The sequence below is a fragment of the Mercenaria mercenaria genome, chromosome 6 (assembly GCF_021730395.1).
Source record: "Mercenaria mercenaria strain notata chromosome 6, MADL_Memer_1, whole genome shotgun sequence".
Classification (NCBI taxonomy): Eukaryota; Metazoa; Mollusca; class Bivalvia; order Venerida; family Veneridae; genus Mercenaria; species Mercenaria mercenaria.
In genome coordinates, this window is record NC_069366.1 from 4,837,669 (window position 1) to 4,863,596 (window position 25,928).

The following is a 25,928-nucleotide window of genomic DNA, read 5'->3' on the forward strand; positions in this document are numbered from 1 at the left end:
TTTGAATTTTGATAAAAGAATACTTTTTGGTACTTGCTGATTTAGTGGTAAAGCTCACTTTATTTACAGGACACAGTGGTTGCTTTGCGAGCCTTAGCAAAGTATGCCATGACTTTCCCGGATTCAACTGGAGCCGATTTCACTGTGAGGGCGAAGGGTGATAATGGAGCTTATGTAACTGATGAAGTAGTTGTTACTTCTGATACATACACTGTTACTACAGAGAGAAAGGTAAGTGTGATTCTTTTATAAACTCACATGAAGCTGAAATTACAAAAAAAGACCTTGTTAAAACTCTATAAGGATTTTGTCTGTATGAAACCTGGAATCAACGACAGGCTTTGTAAAGTTCAGTTGGTGTTTGAAACTGGATCATCTTGGGTCAAAGAAGTAGGTCACTAGGTCAAATCATAGAAAAATCTTGTTAACGTTGCAGAGGCCATATTTTATACTTATTCTTTGTAAAACTTGGTCAGAATTAAGAAATAATATATCTCATCCAGTGATTTGTCGTTGAATAAATCATTGTTTGGAGTTCCGATGTGAAGGAATTATAATAATACGCATCTGAACGACAAACAATGATTTATTCAAGAGCAAATCACTGAATGAGATATATTATTTCGATTCTAACACGTTACCAAGGATTTTTAAGTACATCCTTGACGACATTCATTAAATATTTGCACGTTTTCAATCTGTTTCTTTTCCAGCGCGCCGCTATGCCGTTTGACGCCATGACGTGATAATTGTGACGTCAGAACAGTGATTTGTTATATAATAATTCACTGTTTTCTGCCTTCTTTGTTTAATAGGAAAATGAATCGGATCGTGTTAGAATGTTCGTTTTTATAGAAGTTAAACCAAAATTGAAACAGAGTTATCTGGGATCAAAAGTTAGGTCACTAGGTGTAATCATAGAAAAACCTGTTAACTCTCTAGATTCCATATTTTGTACATGCAAACTAAAGGTCATATTTTCAACAGGTCAGAATATTTATTTTAATGAAATACAGGCCAGATTTAAAACTGGGTCATCTAGGTTCAAATTCTAAGTCTGTAGGTCATGTCATATTTATAATGCTATTTTGTGTGTTATACCTACTTCCTCAATTTATGCTCTTGGTTTGATTACACTGTAACATATATACTAAGCACAGTAATCCTTGAAAGTTCGAAACTTCTTTGTTATTAGACATATATACTAAAGCACAACTTTATACTTCAGCTGGCCGTTGACACCCCACCATCATCAGTATCTGTTGTTGTGTCTGGCAAATCTGGGACTGCCTATGTCAATGTAAGTATTATGCATTTAGATTAACATTCTACTGTTCTAGCATGAAACGGTTGTTTTAGTCAGTTTCAAGGGGTGTTTTAACAAGAGAGTAAACATTTTTAGAGGGATTCTCACTCTGATATGCAGTTAACACACCCATTTACTTATTTGTGTTGCGCGGCAAAGCGTAAATATATTACCATCCCAATACGGATATTTATGCCCCCCCCATTTAAAGTAGGAGGGGTATAGGGGTATATTGTTTTGCAGATGTTGGTCAGTCAGTCGGTCAGTCCGTAGACCAATCATTTTCCAGATGACTAGAATCATGAAAATTTATTTGGAGGTTGGTCAGACCAGCAAATGATCCCTATTGATTTTGAGGTCTGTAGGTCAAGGTCACAGTGACCCCGAACAGTTAAACAGTTTCCGGACGATAACTTGAGAACACTTCGGCTTAGAATCACGAAACTTAATAGGGAGGTTGATCATGGCCAGCAGATGTCCCGTATTAATTTTGAGGTCAGTAAGTCAAAGGTCAAGGTCACACTGACCAGAAACATAAGAACTTTTTTGTCAAATAACTAGAGAATGCTTTGGTCTAAGATCACATTAAATTTTTGATACGGAGGTAACTTATAACATTTAAATGACCCATAATTATTTATTTGAGGTCAGTACATCAAATGTCCAGTGTGTCCTACAAGCTCTTATTCAAAAGGAAATGATGGTATCCTAATAAAACAATGCTGACATTTTTGCGCATTTGGGCACATTTAATGATGTTGCTGAACAATACATACATTTGAAGAATTTTAGCTCAACTGTTCGAATAATGAGGAGAGCTATTCTGCTCACCATGGTGTCAGTTATGTCATGGTTAATTTTTAGCTCACCTGAGCACGAAGTGCTCAAAGGTGAGCTTTAGTGATCACCTTGTGTCCGTCGTCATCCGTCCGTCCGTCGTCAACAATTTGACTGTTAACTCTCTAGAGGTCACATTTTTGGCCCAATCTTAATGAAACTTGGTCAGAATGTTACCCTCAATAAAATTTTGGACGAGTTTGATATTGGGTCATCTGGGATCAAAAACTAGGTCACCAGGTCAAATCAAAGGAAAAGCTTGTTAACACTAGAGGTCACAATTTTGGCCCAATCTTAATGAAACTTGGTCAGAATGTTACTCTTAATAAAATCTTGGACGAGTTTGATATTGGGTCATCTGGGGTCGAAAACTAGGTCAAATCAAAGGAAAAGCTTGTTAACACTCTAGAGGTCACATTTTTGGCCCAATCTTAATGAAACTTTGTCAGAATGTTACCCTTAATAAAATCTTGGACAAGTTCAATATTGGGTCATCTGGGGTCAAAAAGTAGGTCACGAGGTCAAATCAAAGGAAAAGCTTAACACTCTAGAGGTCACAATTTTGACCCAATCTTAATGAAACTTGGTCAGAATGTTACCCTCAATAAAATCTTGGACGAGTTTGATATTGGGTTATCTGGGGTCAAAAACAAGGTCACCAGGTCAAATCAAAGGCAAAGCTTGTTAACACTCTAGAGGTCACATTTTTGGCCCAATCTTAATGAAACTTGGTCAGAATGTTACCCTCAATAAAATCTTGGACGAGTTTGATATTGGATCATCTGGAGTCAAAAACTAGGTCACCAGGTCAAATCAAAGGAAAAGCTTGTTAACACTGTAGAGGCCGCATTTTTGACTGTATCTTCATGAAACTTGGTCAGAATGTTAATATTGATGATTTTAAGGTCCAGATTGAATCTGGGTCATGTCGGGTCAAAAACTAGGTCACCCGGTCAAATCAAAGGAAAAGCTAGTTTACACTGTAGAGGCCACATTTATGATCATATCTTAATGAAACTTGGTCAAAATGTTAATCTTGATGATCTATAGCTCAAGTTCAAATCTGGGTTAGGTGGGGTCAAAAACTAGGTCACCAGGTCAAATCGAAGGAAAAGCTTGTTAACACTGTAGAGGCCATATTTATGACTATATCTTCATGAAACTTGGTCAGAATGTTAAACATGATGATCTTTAGGATAAATTCGAATCTGGGTCATGTCGGGTCAAAAACTAGGTCACCATATCAAATCAAAGGAAAAGCTAGTTAACACATAAGAGGCCACATTTATGACCATATCTTAATGAAACTTGGTCAGATTGTTAATCTTGATGATCTTTAGGTCAAGTTTAAATCTGGGCCAGGTGGAATCAAAAACTAGGTCACTAGGTCATATCAAAGGAAAAGCTTGTTAACACTCTAGAGGCCACATTTATGACTGTATCTTCATGAAACTTTGTCAGAATGTTAAACTTGATGATCTTTAGGTCAAGTTCGAATCTGGGTCATATCGGGTCAAAAACTAGGTCACGGGGTCAAATCAAAGGAATAGCTAGTTAAGACTTTAGAGGCCACATTTATGACCATATCTTAATTAAACTTAATCAGAATGTTATTCGTGATGATCTTTAGGTCAATAGGTCAGGTGAGCGATACAGGGCCTTCATTGCCCTCTTGTTTTAGTACCAGACCATATTTTGAAAAACCTTATGACATAAAGCTTTGAAACGTTCAAATCTTGTGTACCATCACCACATCCAGTTTTAGGCAAGAGTCTATAACTCAGTCAAGGGTTTTGTTTGAATAATGGCCCCTTTTAACTAACAAATCTTGGTTAAGATTTTTGTAACAGTTCATATTTTGTGTAAAATGTTTTACATATGTCTTTGAAACTTTTACCACTTGTGTATTGTAACAGGCTGTTTGTATAGGCAAGAGTACATGACTGCATCAAGTATTTTGACTGAATTATGGCCCTTTTTGAACTAGAACTATGATATCATTACACATGGCCATATAATGTAAGACTTACCCAGTTCCACAAATACAGGTACATTGTCTTTTCTATTTTCCTTTTTTTGTCTGAAAATCTCTGGTTATATTTTGACCTCAAACTTTCAACAATTCTTTGATTAGTCAAGTGTGCTGTCAACAGGCAGCTCTACATATTTTATGTTGGAATAGCATTAATGCATGGTTCTTCTGTAGTATAGCATTTGCAGAATCTTTTGAGAAACATTGTAACCCTCCCACTTAAATGAGCTTGAGCATGAACCAATCCATTGGGATATTTGCAGAAATCGTAACATAAAAAAACAAGGTAGATTATTTCTTTGACAATTTAATAATGTTCAATATTGAACTGATTTAATTCCATGCGTTTGGGAATTTTAGGACTCACAATTTTTAAAAATGAAACTGACAGTGTCTTTTTGAACTGAAATTATGGTAAAGAAGGTATTTTATATTTACATGTACTTACTTTTTATACGCCCGAAGGGATGTATTATGTTATGACGCTGGTGTCCGTCTGTCTGTCTGTCCGTCCGTCTGTCTGTCCGTCTGTCCGTTAGCAATTTCGTGTCCGCTCTGTAACTCTTGAACCCCTTGAAGAATTTCAAGGAAACTTGACACAAATGTTCACCACACCGAGACGATGTGCAGAACACATGTTCCGGATGTCTCGCTTCAAGGTCAAGGTCACACTTAGGAGTCAAAGGTCATATCAGTTTGTTTCGTGTCCGCTCTGTAACTCTTGAACCCCTTGAAGGATTTCAAGGAAACTTGACACAAATGTTCACCACACCGAGACGACGTGCAGAGCGCATGTTCCGGATGTCTCGCTTCAAGGTCAAGGTCACACTTAGGAGTCAAAGGTCATATCAGTTTGTTTCGTGTCCGCTCTGTAACTCTTGAACCCCTTGAAGGATTTCAAAGAAACTTGACACAAATGTTCACCACACCGAGACGACGTGCAGAGCGCATGTTCCAGACGACTTGCTTCAAGGTCAAGGTCACACTTAGGGGTCAAAAGTCCTATCAGTTTGTTTTTGTGTCCGCTCTGTAACTCTTGAACTGCTTGAAGGATTTCAAAGAAACTTGGCAGAAATGTTTACCACACAAAGGCGATGTGCAAAGCGCATGTTCCGGATGACTCGCTTCAAGGTCAAGGTCACACTTAAGGGTCAAAGGTCATATATGACTTTGCTTAGTGTATATTGCTCTGCATTGCAGTGCTCTTGTTTTTATTTGGCAGATCTCTTTTTTGTACTTACAATATTTTTTTTTGTTTTAATTACTTCCCTTTTATGTTACTATAAATAGCTTATTTTGAAACTTTTTTATTATTGGCCGTAGGGAAAAACCGAGACCACTTTTCTGTGGTACAACATGGATGGTACTTCCAATTTTTAGGTCTATTTTTACATACCTGTACCTGATAAGGATTTTTTTGTAGACTTTGAATATTTTTTTTGTGGACTTAGATTTGTTTTTTGAAGTTTTCCTTTTGTTGTTCCAGTCCTTTGGGCTACAACAGTCAAGTTCTTAAAATTTTGCTCCCTTCCTATGATGTAAGCCTTCGGGCGTATATTGGCCCGCTTGGCGGCGCTCTTGTTGTAATTTTGTCCAATACAAACTATTGTAGAATTAATTATTTTTTATGCCCCCCAAAGGTGGGCATATTAAAATTGCACTGTCTGTCCGTCCATGCGTGAGTCCGTGCGTCTGATAAATTCTTGTCCGGGCTTAACTCTTCCATCCGTAAAGGGATTTTGAAATAACTTGGCATAACTGTTCACCAGAATGAGATGACAAGTCATTCGTAAGACTCAGACCCCTAGCTCCAAGGTCAAGGTCACACATAGAGGTCAAAGGTTAACTTCTAGCTCCATGGTCAAGGTCACACTTACAAGTCAAAGGTAAACAGAGTATGTTTCGTGTCCGGTCCATAACTCTGCCATTCATTAACAGATTTTGAAATTACTTGGCAAAAATTTTCCTCATAATGAGAGGACGTGTCACGAGCAAGACCAGACCCTTAGCTCCAAGGTCAAGGTCACACTTAGAGGTCAAAGTTTAACAGGGTATGTCTTGTCCGGTCCATAACTCTGCCATTGATGAAGGGATTTTGAAATTACTTGGCATAAATGTTCCCTATAATGAGATGAAGTGTCATGTGCAAGACCCAGACCCCTAGCTCCCAAGGTCGAGGTCACACTTACAGGTCAAAGGTGTTTCTTGTCTGATCCATAACTCTGCCATTTATCAAGGGATTTGAACATAATTTGACACAAATGTTAACCATATTGAGACGATGTGTCGCACTTATGACTGAGGCCTCTTAGGTCAAGGTCACAAAATGGTATGTGATTTTTTGCACATACAACTGTGGCATTCTTGGACCTACTTCAGGGGCATTTGTCACCAATAGTGACAGCTCTTGTTAGACATTTAAATTTGTGGTTTATCCAAAATGGCTGTTTCTTGTGAATTTATGGAGTTCATATGTTAAAGCCTATTTTGTCTTAAATTTATGGTTTTACAACTTTAAAAGATTAAATATATGGAATTGTAATATGTTTTGTTGCAATTTAATTTTGTAAATTCTCACAATAAATCCATGAAAATTTGACTCCCACAAATATTTATGATATATTTTATTTCAACCAAGATCATCATCATAAATATTCATATTCAGGAATCATCACTTAGACTTACATATATGAGCCACACCATGAAAAAACCAACATACGAGGGATGATCAATAATTATGTAGACTGGTCCCATAACGTTTTAGCTCACCAGAGCACAAAGTGCTCAAGGTGAGCTATTGTGACCGGTCATTGTCCGGCATCCGTCAACATGCGTCGTCCGTCAACATTTGCCTTGTGAACACTCTAGAGACCACATTTTTGAAACAATCTTTATGAAACTTGGTCAGAATGTTTGTCTTGATGATCTCTAGGTCAAGTTTGAAACTGGGTCATGTGGGATCAAAAACTAGGTCAGTAGGTCAGATCAAAGGAAAAGCTTGTGAACACTCTAGAGACCACATTTTTAACCCAATCTTTATGAAACTTGGTCAGAATGTTAGTCTTGATGATCTCTAGGTCAAGTTTGAAACCGGGTTATGTGGGATTAAAAACTAGGTCAGTAGGTCAGATCAAAGGAAAAGCTTGTGAACACTCTAGAGACCACATTTTTGACCCAATCTTTATGAAACTTGGTCAGAACGTTAGTCTTGATGATCTCTAGGTCAGGTTCGAAACTGGGTCATGTAGGATCAAAAACTAGGTCAGTAGGTCAGATCAAAAGAAAAGCTTGTGAACACTCTAGAGACCACATTTTTGACCCAATCTTTATGAAGCTTGGTCAGACTGTTAGTCTTGATGATCTCCAGGTCAGATTCGAAACTGGGTCATGTGGGTTCAAAAACTAGGTCAGTAGGTCAAATCAAAGGAAAAGCTTGTGAACACTTTAGAGGCCACATTTGTGTCTCAATCTTTATGAAACTGGGTCAGAATGTTTGTCATCATCACTTCTAGGTCAAGTATGAATCTGGGTCATGTGGGGTCAAAGACTAGGTCACTAGGCCAGATCAAAGGAAATTCTTTTCAACACTCTAGAGACCACAATTTAAGTTTGAAACTCATGGGAATTAGTCAGAATGTTTGTTTTGATAATCTGTAGGTCAAGATCGAATCTGGGTCATATGGGGTTAAAAACTAGGTCACCGGTCAAATCAAAGGAAAAGCTTGTGAACACTCTAGAGGCCACAGTTGTAACCAAATCTTTACAAAATTTAGTCAGAATGTTTGTCATGATGATCTTTAGGTCAAGTTCAACTCTTGGTCATGCGGGGTCAAAAACTAGGTCAGTAGGTCAGATCAACTCTGGTGAGCGATGTATAGGGCCATCATGGCCCTCTTGTTTCATAGTACTTGCAACATGTTGAAAATGGTACCATTTGAAAGAGTAAACCTTTTTCTATTGACTGACTTGATTGGAACAGCATGACATAGCATAGTACGAAACAACAGGATATAATGCAACCATGGTAACGCGCTACCGGCCATGGTGTCGTTTTGTCATACGCATGCTGAAGTAAAAACTTAATGAAATAAATATCAGCCGCAGAAATTCTAAAAAATTTCTGCGATTCTGTTTCATGAAGTTTGCGCAACTTTATCTGAAAATATGACGTCAATCTGCCGTTGCATTGTGAAATAAACAACTTCTGCTCTATGACAGTCATGCATACTATGAATTTAAATATGTCGTCACAAGAAAATTTGGAAATTCGCGCAAACATTCAATTTTGCAAAGAAATAAGCAAAACACCATCGAAAACGTATAAGCTACTAAAGCAGACATGGGAAGAAAACTGCGTTTGCTGTGTGCTGGTACTCAGTGATTTCGACGCTTTTCTGATGGCCGACAGCCCCTTGAAAACGGTGCAGGTCGTGGACGGAAGTCAACAATCGGACTGTCAGCCATGACGTCAATAGAAAAAAACTGAAAGCGGACTGCAGAATGACCGTACGGGAGCTGTCAAAGGAATATTCAGATTGCTGCAAATTATTGTGATGAACACTAAAATGTTATTAATTGTCCTAAGTTATACCCCAATCACACATATGGCGCGGATAGCTACGTCTGGCCACGGATAGAAACATAGTAATCCGTATCGATCTGTACCGGAGCCATACGGATTGATACGGATTACTACTTAAGGTACGGCTCAGGTACGGATCGATACGGATTACTACGTTTCTATCCATGGCTAGACGTAGCTATCTGCGCCGTATGTGTGACTGTGGTTAAAGGAAACCGCCAGCAGTTATTTTTATCATTTTCAAAATTACAAAATTATATTTTATTATTCTGATAGCCGATGTACATATATTTGCTGCTATTTTCCCGTAGTTGATGTCCCACCTCAAAGGTAGCCGATTTGAAAATTTACGGAAGCAACAGACGATTGCTAACGCATTGATATGGCAGAGTACTAATGGGAAATCATTTTCAACCAATGGCCAAAGAGACACGAACGCTGTTTACACTGTTCCGGTGCCTACTTTAAGAAGAAGTGAGATCACACCAGACTTATCTGGAGCACCTTCAGGATAGGCAACGTCATTGACATCGTCGAACAGATCATGACGCGGGCCGGCAGCACTGTAGTATGCGTCTTCAAGTCGCCATCACTTGATGTAGGATAGACAGACATTTTTGATATCAACAGATGAAGTAGAGGATAGAATGACGTTTCTATTGATTTATTTTTTATTAATGCATGTCTTATACTATTAAAGATATAGAGGCAGTCTATGTAATTATTGGTCATCCCTCATAGTGCATTTGCGACCAGCATGGATCCAGACCAGCCTGCGCATCCAGTCTTGTCAGAATCCATGCAGGTCACTAAGGGTTTCTCTAACTGCAATAGGCTTTGAAAGTGAACAGTATGGATCCTGACCTGACTACATGGATACGCAGGCTGGTCTGGATCCATGCTAATCCGAAATGCACTATATTGGTTTTCTCATGGTGTGGCTCATATTAGGATGTTGTATGAGATAAAAATAAAAGTCCAAAATACCGTGAAAATGTACATGAATTATCATTACAGTCAAACTTTCTTACTCAAATTCGAATAGTTGGTACACAACCCTTCTCTCGAACTCTCTGTCAGGTCCCGTAGAGTCCCTGTGTAATGAATTTTGTTCGATAAGTCGAACAAATTTTGCTGGTCCTGTCGAGTTCGAGTTAGTGAAGTTCGACTGTACTTTATATGGTTACTTTCTATATGGACAACTCATTTTTACATTACAGTTGGTCGCACTTTACAATGTGGCAAAGAATGTGAGCACACCAGCATTCAATGTAACTATTGAGCCACGTAAAGTTGATAACAAACCTGAAATCAAGACTTGCTTCAAAAAAGATCCGTAAGTTTTATCAGATTTTACGAATTTTTTTCTTTATTTTGTGCATGCTGTTGAATTGTTTTTCTGCTAAGTCACTAAGACATTAGCCAGTAGATCATGGTAGACCAATTGAATTTTGAGTGGCTGTACTGCAGTTGCATTAGCAAGATTGAAGCACTTTTGTATTGCAGATGATGCTTCCTGTAGGTGTTAATTTATGACATAACATGAATGAAAAGAGTTTGATATTTTTGTGGCTAATTGGTTATATGCACACATAATGAGCTGAATAAATTGAAACTGAGTTTCTGGGGTCAAAAAAATAGACTGGAATAACAGTCATTTAGCCTGTCCACCATGTATGACTTGTGCCTGAATTAGTGACTGGAGGGACACAGGTGTCTTCCACACAGTTTAGACTGGAAAAGCAGTCATTTAGCCTGTCCTCCATGTATGACTTGTGCCTGAATTAGTGACTGGAGGGACACAGGTATCTTCCTCACTGGTTAGACTGGAAAAGCAGTCATTTAGCCTGTCCTCCATGTATGACTTGTGCATGAAATAGCCACTGGAGGGGCACATGGATCCTCCCACTACTTAAGCTTGTAAATCACAATTAAGCTTGAGGAATAGATTTGACTTTATTTAAAAAACAAACAAAAGCTGTTGGAAAATTTACAACCTTTATAGACTATTTGTTTGATGGTAGACATACTGATACTGAATGTTCACCAGGACTATTTTACTGAAGACGTGGCATCCAGATGTACAATTATGTCCTCCACTTTCCTTCCTTATGGGAAGTTGTGAGCTTTATAATGAGAACAGGTTCTATCCTTGTGGGAATATGAGATGTGCATTTAAACTGGTTCTTTCTTATGAAAAGTTTTGACTGTATATTCAGGACTGGTTCTTTCCTTGTGGGAAGTGAGAACTTGTTGAACTTTTAGCTTTTAGAAGTTTAGAAAGTATGAAATCTGCCCAAGAAGTAAGTAAATTACCAAGCACTGTTGAAAAAGAAAGATATAGAGCCCCCAAATTGAATGAGCTCTCAATATTGTAGGGGTCCAGGGACATTATGAAGTTGGCAACAAAATGTACAGTTGGAATCCTAATTCATGTGAGGCTTCTGAACAGTTTTGCCTAAGGAGCAAGGCCCTAAATTGCTTATTTACCTATTCATTGCCACCTAAAAAATGAGAAAAATGTGGGATGAAGTATAAGTCACATTATAATACATTCTCAAAAGAAAATGTGCAAATTAAATTAAGAAATTTTGACAGTTCTGTTCATATAAAATCCATTACATACCAAGTTCATCTTGAATGCAGAATAGGATCATTTGATTTACCTTTAGCCTTCTGGCGGCAAAGATTCATCCTTTGCAACCGAAGCATACCAAGATCAACCTGCATGGACATGGTCTGCAGTGTTCACTACGGTATAACTGGTTATTTCTGCGGGTGCAATTTTTTGCGTTTTGGGCATGAAAATGGGTATACTAATTTCCGCGATTTTAATTTCTGCGGATCTCCGTTTTATACCTGTCTCTGAAATATCTCACAGTGCTTTCTCTAAGACGCGGAAATTCATTGCGAAATGTCTTAATGTTTCCGTCGGTCCATGCATACTTGCATATTTTGCAATTTGTGCCCGATCCTTCGGCGAATACGTTGCATATTTTCCCCTCTTTTTACTTGATGAACTTGCGTTATTTCCAATTTCAGAATCGCACATATTTTCATCGTCAGTTAATTCCTTTACAATTTCATTGCACATTTATTTCCCGTGGCGACAAGCTATCAGACAAGGGCCCGTTGGGATCCGGCAAGCCCTTTCTAACAAGGTATTCCAGCAGAGCCATTAATTTACAAATCTTGCATGAACTATCGCAAACACCAAACTGGCTAAAATTGATTGTACATGATAAACTGATAAATTATTTTGTACTTTACTGCTAGTGTTACAAATCTTTATCGATAAAAGTTAAGCGAGGGGCTATTAGCGGGATACGTATATTGATTAAGTAATTTAAAGTACACAGGTAAAAAGAGGCGACAAACGGGGCGATCCGATATACGAAACTACGAAATATTTGCGAATTTAATTTTTGCGGCTGGAAGAGACCCGCAAAATATCGCAGAAATTACCTACCCGCAGAAATAACCAGTTATACGGTATTCAGTCAGTCAATTTTCAATGAACCTCCTTTTAAATGATATGTGGTACTGCTCAAATTGAATGATGGACCACTGCATTTCAGATATTTAGCAGGGTAAAGGTTAAAGATTGCAGCATTTACTTCAGTCTATCAGTATGTCAAATCAGAATGAAAGAAGAACTTGTGAAAAATATAGAAGATTAACAAGTCTCCAGTACTAAACATTCTTTCTGGCTGACCACATCATGTACCATTGTATATAAATTAGGTCAGAAACTGTTGTCACAGTGGATGAAATGGTCCAGTGGTAACACTGTCTGACTATGAAACCAGAGTTTTTTTTAGTTCTCCTCCAACTAAAACTACTAACTTTGGGATAAGAGTCCTGTGTATGGGTGCTTTACACTGGGCATAATAAAGAACCTTCTAAAATTTCTAAAAGTCGCCCATTTTGTTTCAAGGAAAGGCTTGTGAACACTCTAGAGATCACATTTTTGACCCAATCTTTATCAAACTTGGTCAGAATGTTAGTCTTGATGATTTCTAGGTCAAATGTGAAACTGGTTCATGTTGGGTCAAAAACCAGGTCAGTAGGTTGGATCAAAGGAAAAGCTTATGAACACTCTAGAGACCACATTTTTAGCTCACCTGTCACATAGTGACAAGGTGAGCTTTTGTGATCACCCTTCGTCCGTAGTCAGTCCGTGCATCAACAATTTCTTGTCTGCAGGATAGTAGTTTCATTTATGATTTTATTTTAACCAAACTTGCACACAACTTGTATCACCATAAGATCTCGGTTCCTTTCTTGAACTGGCCAGATCCCTTCATGGGTTCCAGAGTTATGGCCCCTGAAATGGCCAAAATTAGCTATTTTGACCTTGTCTGCACAATAGCAGCTTTATTTATGATTTGATTTTTACCAAACTGGCACACAACTTGTATCACCATAAGATCTTGGTTCCTGTCTTGAACTGGCCAGATTCCATTATGGGTTCCAGAGTTATGGCCCCTGAAAGGGCCAGAATTAGCTATTTTGACATTGCCTGCGCACAATAGCAGCTTCATTTATGATTTGATTTTAACCAAACTTGCACACAACTTGTATCACCATAAGACCTTGGTTCCTGTCTTGAACTGGCGAGATACCGTTATGGGTTCCAGAGTGATGGCCCCTAAAAGGGCCAGAATTAGCTATTTTGACCTTGTCTGCACAATAGCAGCTTCATTTATGATTTGAATTTAATCAAACTTGCACAAAACTTCTGTCACCATAAGATCTTGATTCTTTAGTTGAACCGGCCAGATCCCTTAATGGGTTCCAGAGTTATGGCCCCTGAAAGGGCCAAAATTAGCTATTTTGACCTTGTCTGCACAATAGCAGCTTCATTTATGATTCGATTTTAACCAAACTTGCACACAACTTGTATCACCACAAGATCTTGGTTCTTTTCTTGAATTCGCCAGATTTCGTCATGGGTTCCAGAGTTATGGCCCCTTAAAGGTCCAAAATTGGCTATTTTGGCTTTTGCAGCCATATGGAGACTTCATTTATGGTTTTATTTGATACAAACTTCCAAAATAACTTCAACAACAATAATTCTTGGATTCCATGACAAATCAGATCCAAGCGTAGGTTCAGAGTTATTTTATATCTGATTACCTCCCCTGATTGTAATCAAAATGGATTTATATCAGTAAGTTCTTATAGGACTTATTTGAAATTTCATTATTGTCATTAGTTGGACTGAGCCAATTAGGGTAGATAACTATGGACTGATTTTATGTCAAATTACCTCCCTTTATTTATCCCCCAGCCAAAGGCGAAGGGGATATTAGAAATGCTCTCCGTCCGTCCGTCCGTGCGTCCGCAACGATCTTTGTCCGGAGCATAACTCCAAAATTACTGGAGGGATTTTCTTCAAACTTCATACACTGATAGAACACATTGGGAGGAAGTGCAGTGTGCAAGAACAGTAACTCTACCTTGCCTATTTTTTGAGTTATTCCCCTTTATCATATTTTCTTAAAAAATTTTGTCCGGAGCATAACTCCAAAAGTACTGGAGGGATTTTCTTCAAACTTCATACGCTGATAGAACACATTGGGAGGAAGTGCAATGTGCAAGAACAATAACTCTACCTTGCCTATTTTTTGAGTTATTTCCCTTTATCATATTTTCTTAAAAAATTTGTCCGGAGCATATCTTTTTCATGCATGGAGGGATTTTGATATATCTTGACACAAATGTTCACCACCACAAGATGGAGTGTCATGCGCAAGAACCAGGTCCCTAGTTCTAAGGTCAAGGTCACACTTAGAGGTCAAAGGATACAAGAATGAAAACCTTGTCCGGAGCATTTCTTCTTCATGCATAGAGGGATTTTGATATAACTTGGCACAAATGTTCACCACCACGAGACAGAGTGTCGTGCGCAAGATCCAGGTCCCTAGGTCTAAGGTCAAGGTCACACTTAGAGGCCAAAGGTCAGATAAAAGAATGACTTTGTCCGAAGCATTTCTTCTTTATGCATGGAGGGATTTTGATGTAACTTGGCACAATTATACACCATCATGAGACGAAGTGTCATGCGCAGTTCCCTTCTTTAGAATTACTTCCCTTTGTTGTTACTTTAAATAGCTTTTATTGTAACTTTTTCATTACTAGTCGTAGGGAAAAATCGAGACCACTTTTCTGTAGTACAACATGCATGCTACATCCAATTTTGAGGTGTATTTTGACCAATCTCTACCTGGTAAAGATTTTTGTGTGGACTTGGAAAAATAAAAGAATTTCAATAATTTCTAAAAAAAAAACATTGTAAACAACTACAAAATTAAAATTCCATTTGCAAATACAGGTGCTAGTGTAAAGAAATTTGCTGTGACGGGCGTATATTGTGACATTCTGGCACTCTTGTTCCCTGTTAGCTTTCCATTCCTTCTTTTTACAGTAGCCATATAGAAAAACATCGTAGCTATACTGTTCATGAAAATTAATAAAATTTAGCAGTAAACCACCTCACCACTGAATAATTTTTTCTTCCACATCTTTAAAACCCCTGATGTGGACCACGACTAAACGGTTCTACAAAGCTTTCCCCAAAATTAATACTTTCAGACACTAACTTGCCAGGAACTTTAGCCTTCAATTATAATATGCCCGGCGGGGGGATTGGCCATGTCTAACATGGCTCTTGTTTCAAATTAAAATGGGTATATCTCCATAACTAATGAAGATACTGATCTGAAATTTCATTTATGTCAACAGATTTATTTGGCAGATCCTTTTGTTCACTTACAATAATTTTTTTTTAATTACTTTCCTTTTACGTTACTATAAATAGCTTATATTTAGTAACTTTTTTATTATTTGCCATAGGGAAAAACCAAGACCACTTTTCTGTGGTACAACATGGATGGTACCTCAAATTTTTAGGTGTGTTTTGACATATCTGTACCTTGTAAGAATTTTTTTTTCTTTTTGGTTAAATTTCTTCCCTTTGTTGTTACGGTCCTTTGGACTTAGATATTTTTTCTGAGGACCTTCTTGTCCTCAAGTGCAATGATAACAGGTGAGCGATATAGGGCCATCATGGCCCTCTTGTTTAATGAAGTGGACAAAATTTAAAACAGTCCATTAGAACTCTACCTTAATTTTTCAATGTTGGAGTTATAATTCTGTCTACTTGAGGCACCATTAAAAAATGATACTGACTCCTTTATTTTGCGTTTTATAATTGTTTACCAATAGTTTGACATTTTTAGCTCGACTATTCGAAGAATAGGGGAGCTATCCTACTCACCCCGGCGTCGGCGTCGGCGTGAGCGTTAGCGTTAGCGTGAGCGTCACACAAATGTTAAAGTTTGCGTACCACCCCAAATATTTTCAAAGTCCATTGAGATATTGCTTTCATATTTTGCATACTTGTTTACCATCATGACCCCAGTCTGTAAAAAGGAGGAGGCAACTCTATCAAGCATTTTGACTGAATTATGGCCCCTTTTCGACTTAGAATAAATGTTAAAGTTTGCGTACCACCCCAAATATTTTCAAAGTCCATTGAGATATTGCTTTCATATTTTGCATACTTGTTTACCATCATGACCCCAGTCTGTAAAAAGGAGGAAGCAACTCTATCAAGCATTTTGACTGAATTATGGCCCCTTTTCGACTTAGAATAAATGTTAAAGTTTGCGTACCACCCCAAATATTTGCAAAGTCCATTGAGGTATTGCTTTCATATTTTGCGTACTTGTTTACCATCATGACCCCAGTCTGTAAAAAGGAGGAGGCAACTCTATCAAGCATTTTGACTGAATTATGGCCCTTTTTCGACTTAGAATATGCTTATTGTAATGTTAAAGTTTTACTTATTGCTTATATTATACTATCAAGCACTGAGAATAGTCGAGCGCGCTGTCCACTGACAGCTCTTGTTTTTTCATCAATGTTAATGATATAATGAATTTTCTGCAAACATTTTGGACAATTAATGGTTGTCACTTTGAAATATGTCCCTACTTGAGCTTGAAGAAATATTATAAATTATACAAAATTCATTTTTGGCTCACGGTGAGCTTTTGTGACCGCTCAATGTCCGTCGTGTGACGAGCGTCGTCCGTCCGTCAACATTTTCTAAAAAAATCTTCTTTTTGAAAACCACTGGGCAGAATTACACCAAACTTCACAGGAATGATCTTTAGGTGGCCCCCTTTTAAAACAAGTTTTACATAGACTTATATAGGAAAAAACTTTAAAAATCTTCTTGTCTAAAACCACAAGACCTAGGCCTTTGATATTTGGTATGTAGCATTGCCTTGTGGTCCTCTACCAAACTTATTCAAATTATAACCAAGAGGTAAAAAGAGGCCCTGGCCGTGGGGGTGGGGGGGGTCTCAAGTTTTATTTAGACTGATATAAGAAAAAACTTTAAAAATCTTATTGCCTGCAACTGCAGGGCCTATGCTTTTAATACTGGTATGTTGCATTGCCTTGTGGTCATCTACCAATTTTTTTTCAAATTATGCCCTTGGGGTCCCAAATTTTACATAGACTTATATAGGGAAAACAGTATAAAAATCTTCTTGTCTGAAAGTTCAGGCCTAGTCCTATGATATTTGTCATGTAGCATTGCCTAGTGGATCTCTAACAAGATTATTCAAATTATGCCCCTAGGGTGAAAAGAGGCCCCTCCTTTGGGGTCACTTGTTATTTGAGTTATATAGGAATAAATACTTCAAAAATTATCAGATCATATTTCCTAGACTGTTTAATTATAATTACCTGATGACCCCAAGCAATTAGGGATCACTTTACTTTGACCTTGACCTACTGACCTACTTTCTTGTTTTTTCAGCCCACCTGTCACAAAGTGACGAGGTGAGCTATTGTGACCGCTTGATGTCTGTCTTGCGTTGTCCATCAACAATTTCTAAAAAAATCTTCTTCTTGAAAACCACTGGGCAGAATTACACCAAACTTCACAGGAATGATCCTTAGGTGGTCCCCTTTCAAAATTGTTCAAAGAATTGAATTCCATGCAGAGCTCTGGTTGCCATGGCAACCGAAAGGAAAAACTTTAAAAATCTTCTTCCCTAAGGTCAAATATGGCCCCGCCCCAGGGGTCACATGGTTTATATAGACTTATATAGGGAAAACTTTGAAAATCTTCGTGTACAAAACCACATGGCCTAGGGCTTTGATATTTGGTATGTAGCATCATCTAGTGGTCCTTTACCAAGATTTTTCAAATTATCCCCTTAGGTTCAAATATGGCCCCGCCCCGGCGGTCACATGGTTTATATAGACTTATATAGGGAAAACTTTGAAAGTCTTCTTATACAAAACCACATGGCCTAGGGCTTTGATATTTGGTATGTAGCATCATCTAGTGGTCCTCTACCAAGATTATTCAAATTATGCCCCTAGGGTCAAATATGGCCCAGCACCGGGGGTCCCAAGTTTTACATAGACTTATATAGGAAAAAAAGTTTAAAAATTTTCTTGTCTGAAACCACAACACTTAGACCTTTGATATTTGGTTTGTAGCATTGTCTTATGGTCCTCAACCAAAATTTTTCAAATTGTACCCCTTGGGTGAAAAGAGGCCCTGCCCTGGGGGTCCCAAGTTTTATATAGACTTATATAGGAAAAAGCTTTAAAAATCTCCTTGTCTGAAACCATATGACCTAGGCTTTTGATATTTGGTATGATGCATTGTCTAGTAGTCCTCTACCAAAATTTTTCAAATTATGCCCCTGGGGTTAAAAGAGGCCCCGCCCTGGGGTCACTTAGTTATTATGTGAGTTATATAGGAAAAATACTTAAAAAATCATCTGATCCTATTTCCAAGACTGTTTAATTATAATTACCTGATGACCCCAAGTAATATGATGTCACTTGACTGTGACCTTGACCTACTGACCTACTTTCTTGTTTTTTAAGATACAGCCTTGAAATTTTGATGACATACACAGTTTTGCACACAAATCGTAAAACTGAATTTCATTGACCATGAATGTGACCTACTGACTTTCTTAATATGTAAACATGTAGCTCATATTACTCAGGTGAGCGATCCAGGGTCATCATGACCCTCTTGTAAAAAATGGCAAGGTAAAAGTTGTTAAATAATTGCAACACCGTGCAAAACATGGTCAACTTTAAGAATATGCCAAGCAAATGCCATTTTTATAAGCCCGTTTGAAAAACGGGACGTATTATGGGAACGCCCCTGGCGGGCGGATGGGCGGGCGGGCGGCATCCACAGACTTTGTCCGGAGCATATCTTCTACATGCATAGAGGGATTTTGATGAAACTTGGCACAATTGTTCACCATCATGAGACGGAGTGTCATGCGCAAGAACCAGGTCCCTAGGTCTAAGGTCAAGGTCACACTTAGAGGTCAAATGTCAAATTCAAGAATGATTTTGTCTGGAGCATATCTTCTTCGTGCATGGAGGGATTTTAATGAAAGTCAGCACAATTGTTCATCATCATGAGACGGAGTGTCGTGCACAAGAACCAGGTCCCTAGGTCTAAGGTCAAGGTCACACTTAGAGGTCAAAAGATACTAGAATGAAAACTTTGTCCGGAGCATTTCTTCTTCATGCATAGAGGGATTTTGATATATCTTGGCACAAATGTTCACCACCACGAGGCGGAGTGTCCTGCGCGAGAACCAGGGCCCTAGGTCTAAGGTCAAGGTCACACTTAGAGGTCAAAGGATACAAGAATGAAAACCTTGTCCGGAGCATTTCTTCTTCATGCATAGAGGGATTTTGATATAACTTGGCACAAATGTTCACCACCACAAGGCGGAGTGTCTTGCATGAGAACCAGGTCCTAGGTCTAAGGTCAAGGCCACACTTAGAGGTCAAAGGATACAAGAATGAAAACCTTGTCCGGAGCATTTCTTCTTCATGCATAGAGGGATTTTGATATAACTTGGCACAAATGTTCACCACTACGAGACGGAGTGTCATGCGCAAAAACCAGGTCCCTAGGTCTAAGGTCAAGGTCACACTTAGAGGCCAAAGGTCAGATACAAGAATGACTTTGTCCAAAGCATTTCTTCTTCATGCATGGAGGGATTTTGATGTAACTTGGCACAATTATACACCATCATGAGACGAAGTGTCATGCGCAGTTCCCTTCTTTAGAATTACTTCCCTTTGTTGTTACTATAAATAGCTTATATTGTAACTTTTTCATTACTAGTTGTAGGGAAAAATCAAGACCACTTTTCTGTAGTACAACATGCATGCTACATCCAATTTTGACCAATCCCTACCTGGTAAAGATTTTTCTGTGGACTTGCAATTTTTTTTTGGATTTTTTTTTTTTTTTTTTTTTTTTTTTAAGATTAACTTCCCTTAGTTGTTACTATAAATAACTTATATTGTAACTTTTTTATAATTGACCGTAGGGAAAAACCAAGACCACTTTTCTGTGGTACAACATAGATGTTACTTTCCAATTTTTGGTGTATTTTAAGGTACCTCTACCTGGTAAGGAGTTTTTTTGTGGACTTAGAAAAGCAAAAGACTTACAATGATTACTAAACAACCACAAAATTAAAATTCCATTTGCAAATACAGGTGCTAGAGTAAAGAAATTTGCTGTGACGGGCGTATATTGTGATATTCTGGCACTCTTGTTTAAATATCTTGTTAGGTATCTAATACCAGCTAACCGTGTGAAGGACATTCATCAAACTTAAGCTAAAGCCTCTTTGGACAAATCTTTGTGAAGTTTGTTTGAATGGTTCCACTTGACTGCACTTAGAGGCTACCAGAGCTGAAACTAGAAAAACTGACAAACAGCAAATGAAAAACATGATGAATGTTCACCAAATATGGTCTGAAACATCCTTTTGATAGAATTTTCTCATTTTTTAGCTCGACTATACAAAGTATAAGGAGAGCTATCCTACTCGACCCAGCGTCGGCGTCTGCATCTTTCCGCGTCCCCACCTTGGTTAAAGTTTTTTTACACTTTCTCTTTTTTCTGCTTATCTCTGTAATTACTTGATGGATTTGATTCAAACTTGAAATAGTTATTCTTCATCATCACCCACATCGTCTGACATAAGGGCCATAACTCTGGCACCATTAAACACTTAAATGACAGCTCAACTTTCCTCAGATGTGCCCAGTTTCACTATCCAGCATCGAAATAGTTGAGCGTGCTGTCTCCTGTGACAGATCTTGTAAAATGGTTCTGCTTGACCTCTTGAGACTGCTAGTGTTGAAAACTGAAAAAAAGCCTTATTAAACAACTTTTTCTGTTTAACTGCTTTGTTGATCTTTACCAAACTTAGTCTGCAGCATTCTTAGATGGACCTTTTTCATATTCATACAAAAAGCTGTGTTTGATTAGATGTAAAAGCTGCCAAAAACTTTTTTTTTAAAATTCGAAACACTTCTCATGAATGCTTGATGGATCTTTACAGAATTTGGTCAGAGTAAATGCTAAAGTTAAAGTCAAATGTGCAACTAAGAGCCTTCTCCGCCTTCTGGTTTCATATTTTTATAAGTTTTATACAATATTACAACATTATAATCAAAGCATATATTTCAGAAATTTCTTTGGTGACTTTGGATCAATGGTTGTCTTCACATTAGAAGCTCAGACAGGCTATACTCTTAAGGAGATTGTAAAAGAGGAAATACCAGCAGCAGAAGCCCCAAATAAAGTTGAAATCAGTGACAAGAGTGACATTGTTACTGCTTATTACATGGTAAGTATACTGTATGACTAGAATTATTGAGAATTAAAAAAAAAAAGCCTTTTCTTTGTTTCGGTGAAAAATATATTTTTATCATTGACTTTTGTTTTCTTTAATGACTCTATCAGTGTTATAGACTTAGTTGGTCCTTAAAGAGGTTTTATACCAATGGTCAGGACTTGTAAAACTTAGATGGACACATTTATTTTCTAAAAGTAAAAAGTATTTTAATGTCAGAGAATAAGGAATGATATAAAAGTTCTGCTTGTACTGACAGTGAAAAAAGACACTATAAACACTTATTGGATATCTGCTTACATTGTCAGTGAAGAATTCATTAGAAGAAGATGTCATAATTACCTGTCTTATATCTGTCTATATCCTCAAGGTAAAGTGAAGTACCTGTCCTCTGTCCACAGTGAAGACTGCATTAAAATTACTTATTCTGTGAAAGTGAAAAACACATTGTTTGTGAAGAAAAGTTCAGAATTATTTGTTCTTGTTTTGCCTACACTCACTAAAATTTGTTTGTTTTGGGTTTAACACTGTTTTTCAACAGTATTTCAGTCATGTATTGGCAGGCAGTTAACCTGACCAGTGTTCCTGGATTCTGTACCAGTACAAACCTGTTCTCCGAAAGTAACTGCCAACTTCCCCACATGAAATATCACACTCACTATAAGTGAAGATATCTTAATTACCCTGATGGTGAAGACTGCATTATAATTACTTATCCTATTTCTACACTCACTGAAAGTGAAGAGCAAATTGTTACTGAAGAAAACAATGATATTATATATCCTGTTTCAGCTTATGCTGTCAGTTGAGAAGGCATCATGATAATGTCTTTCATATGTAGATAGTTATATTTTGTGCTGTCAGTCTGTTTGTCACAGAATTTTGTCCTAACTACTCCTCTGAAACTACTGGAAGGATTACAACCAAACTTTTCAGGAATGTGTGGAAACAAGTTTGGTTTTTCATACTATACAGGAGCTTTTATTTCCACAATATGCACATAATTTAAAAAGCAGGGAATTCAAAAAGTGTGATTTAAATTTGTAAATTACATAAAAAACTACTGTATGCTATATGCTTATCCTGATGATATTTAATATGTATGCCTATGTGATGTCAAAACTTGATCTTATCATTAAGAGCAATGGTACTCAGGTGAACAATATAGGGCCATCATTGCCCTCTTGTATATCATTACTTAGAAAAGAACCACACAGAGATTAAATATCCTATTTCTATAGTATCCCTCCATTAACAACAGGTAAGTTAACAGCATAAAAGAAAAATATTTGCGAAGATAAAAAAGTTCAAATCAGGTACTCGTCTTAATTTCACAAGGGTGCAGACAGATGTACAGTATAAATCCAATGATATTGTGTTATGACATTAAAGATTATTGGAGTTCAGCAAAAAAAAGTAATAACAATTTATTAATTTTTAGTTAACGACTAGAATGTTTTCAATCCCACAAAATTAAAAATTAAAAATACTTTTGCTTGCGTAAGTCTTACAGTATACTATGCATTCTGCCATACAAATTCCAGAGTTTGAAATGATGGTTTTCCCGGCTTAATTTTGTAAAAGCCATATATCTTCCAAAATCTGAGTGATCATTCTCGGTATCGACATTATAGGATAAATCGCGTTTTCCAGTATTAGCCACCAATAAACACCCGTTCCCGATTTTACGGTGGGGGGGGGGGGGGGGGGGGGGCGGGTATCAGCCATTACGCTATATAGTGGTAGTGTTTAGATTTTTCAAGGTATTTGTATGACGTATTACTGCCAGAGTGTATAAATAGTATCAAAATATGATTTTGGTATAAATTTTTGTGATTCTAATATACCCTTAATCTAAATCGGTAGATAAAATATAGGAGCGCTCTTTCTTGGTCGCAACAAAAAAATTAACATCACCATTTTTTAACCTGCAGAGAACAGGGTTGTACTTGTACAGAATCCAGGAACGCTGGTTAGGTTAACTGCCCGCCGTCACATGACTGAAATACCGTTGAAAATGGCGCTAAACCCAAAACAAACAAAACAGTATTCCTTCCCACATTGTAGAAAAATCAAAACTACTAAATTAAATCCTATTTTAAGTGTTGGCAATGAAAAAGGCACTACAATAATACTTTTTCTGTATGCTGTTAGTGAAAAAGAAGAATCAGTTAAGTGTCTCTGTGTACACTGTCAGTGAAGTGGGCTTCACAATTAAGAGATCATATTCTGTGTTGATGTAGAAGAGTGTATTAACCTATCCTATTTTTTTTCATGCACTGTCATTGAAGAAGGTATTTAAAATTATTTATCCCATTTTTGCATGCACACATGACATCGGTGTCAGCGCTGGCGTGAGCTTTCTTGGTTAAAGTTTTTCGGCAACCTTTGTTTTTCTGTCATAGCTTTGTTACTATTGCTTGTATTTAACTTCACATAATCATTGTCCAGCATACAAAGTATGTGCAGCGGCTGGGCCCATTATACATAAGGTCAGGGTCACCAAGGTGTTATACTTAGGTTATTTTTAAGGTTTATTATTAAATGTTTTTCAGCAACCTTTGTTTTTCTGTATTAACTTGACAAACTTTGTTTTCTATACATACCTTTGGTATTATATAAGATAATGGCTTGAAACTCCCCTAACAATTCCAATAACTCTAATAATTTGTGTTCTTAACAGAATTATGCCCCTTGGTGTATCTTCCTTTTAAAGTAGAGGTCTCTTATTGAGACATATATTCATTTCACTGTCAGATGGCAGAATCATGGAGCGTGCTGTCTTGCGGAAAGCTCTTCTTCACTTCTTTATTACCCTTTGATTATTCAACATTTGAATACTATTGCAGCATTTCTTGTCCACATTATTCCTCAGGAACCTATTGTTAGAATTCAATGAAACTTAATAGGAAACATCAGTCTCAAGAGGCAATGCACATATTATCTTCTTGTTCTGGTCGGATGATCTTTGATTATTTAGAATGAGTAAACTATAGGGTCATTCTTGTCCAGAGTATTTCTCAGAAACCATTGGCTGGAATTCAGCAAAAATTCAGAGGAAGCTTCACTTTAAGCAGGAGGTTAGCATATTGTCTTCATGTTTTTGTCGATAAATTTTATAGCTCAACTGAGTCCAAAGTGCTCATGGTGAGGTATTGTGATCACGCTGTGTCCGGTATGCATCCGTCTTTCGTCAGCACTTGTGTTTCAACGACATCTCCTCCAAAACCAATGAAAGGATTTTGATAAAACTTGGCCATGATTTTCCTTGGATGGTCCTCTACCAATGTTGTTCAAACGGTTCTGCTTGGCTGCACATAGGGGCTGCCAGAGCTATAGAAATAGAAAAAACTTCAAACAACATCTCTTCCTAAACCAATGGTCTGATTTTGAAATTATTTCACACAAATTGTCCTTCTGTCTACCAAGATTTTTCAAATTATTTTGATTTGTCAAAAAACATGGCCGCTGGAAGGCATGGTCACTTTTCCCTTTATGTATATAGTGGAAATTTTAAAAATCTTCTTGTATGAAACTGCTTGCCTGATTTTAGAATAATTTTACACAGATGGTCCTTGTCTGACCTTCTACCAAGATTGTTCAAATTATTTTGATTCGTCAAAAAGGATGGCTGCCAGAGTGCGTGGTTACTTTTCCCTGTTTGTAAATAGTGGAAACTCTTCTTGTGTGAAACTGCTAAGCCGATTTTAAAATAATTTTACACAAAATGGTCCTTGTGTGACCATCTACCAAGATTGTTCAAATTATTTTGATTTAACAAAAAACATGGCTGCCAGAAGGCAAGGTCACTTTTCCTTATATGTATATATTGAAACTTTAAAAATCTTCTTGTTTGAAACTGCTAGCCTGATTTTAGAATAATTTTACACAAATTGTTCTTTTGTGACCCTCTACTAAGATTGTTCAGATTATTGTGATGCGTCAAAAAGCATGGCTGCTAGTGGGGGAGGCGTGGTCACTTTTCTTCTCTGAATCAATAAAAGCTAGAGCCTTGATATTTAGCATGTGATATCAGATTTGTAATGTCTACCATAATTGTTCAAATTATTGCCCTAGGTTCAAAAGTGTGTGTGACATATATATAATATAGGCTAACATAGAAGAAACCTAACTCTGTACTTATACAAACACACTTGAAGCCTTGTACACAGCTGAGCGCTTTAGGGTCAAATACCCTCTTGTTAAGTTATTGCTCTTGGATTATTCAGCATTGGTAAACTGTAGGGCCATCCTTTAAGGAAAACTCTTTTTGAAGTTCCGCTCGCAAGAGGATAATGTGCATAATCTTGTGTGTGCTCAGCACAACAAATACTTGCTGGAGTTCTATGAAACTTCTTAAGAAGCTTCACTACTAAGACAAGACATGTGCCCTGTCGACGAATTCTGCTTTTATGCTTTTAATACGAGTAATCATACTTCAGG

At 37.5% G+C, this 25,928-nt stretch overlaps 1 protein-coding gene across 1 annotated transcript in view; it reads left to right on the top strand.

The window, feature by feature from the left end:
- Positions 1-25,928, top strand: part of LOC123549763 (alpha-1-macroglobulin-like) — a 644,650-nt gene that overhangs the window by 610,848 nt on the left and 7,874 nt on the right. The window contains exons 36-39 of the mRNA XM_053546604.1: positions 70-231; positions 1,229-1,300; positions 9,978-10,093; positions 21,320-21,479. Coding sequence (XP_053402579.1) covers positions 70-231; positions 1,229-1,300; positions 9,978-10,093; positions 21,320-21,479 — 510 coding nt within the window. The remainder of the gene's footprint in view (positions 1-69; positions 232-1,228; positions 1,301-9,977; positions 10,094-21,319; positions 21,480-25,928) is intronic.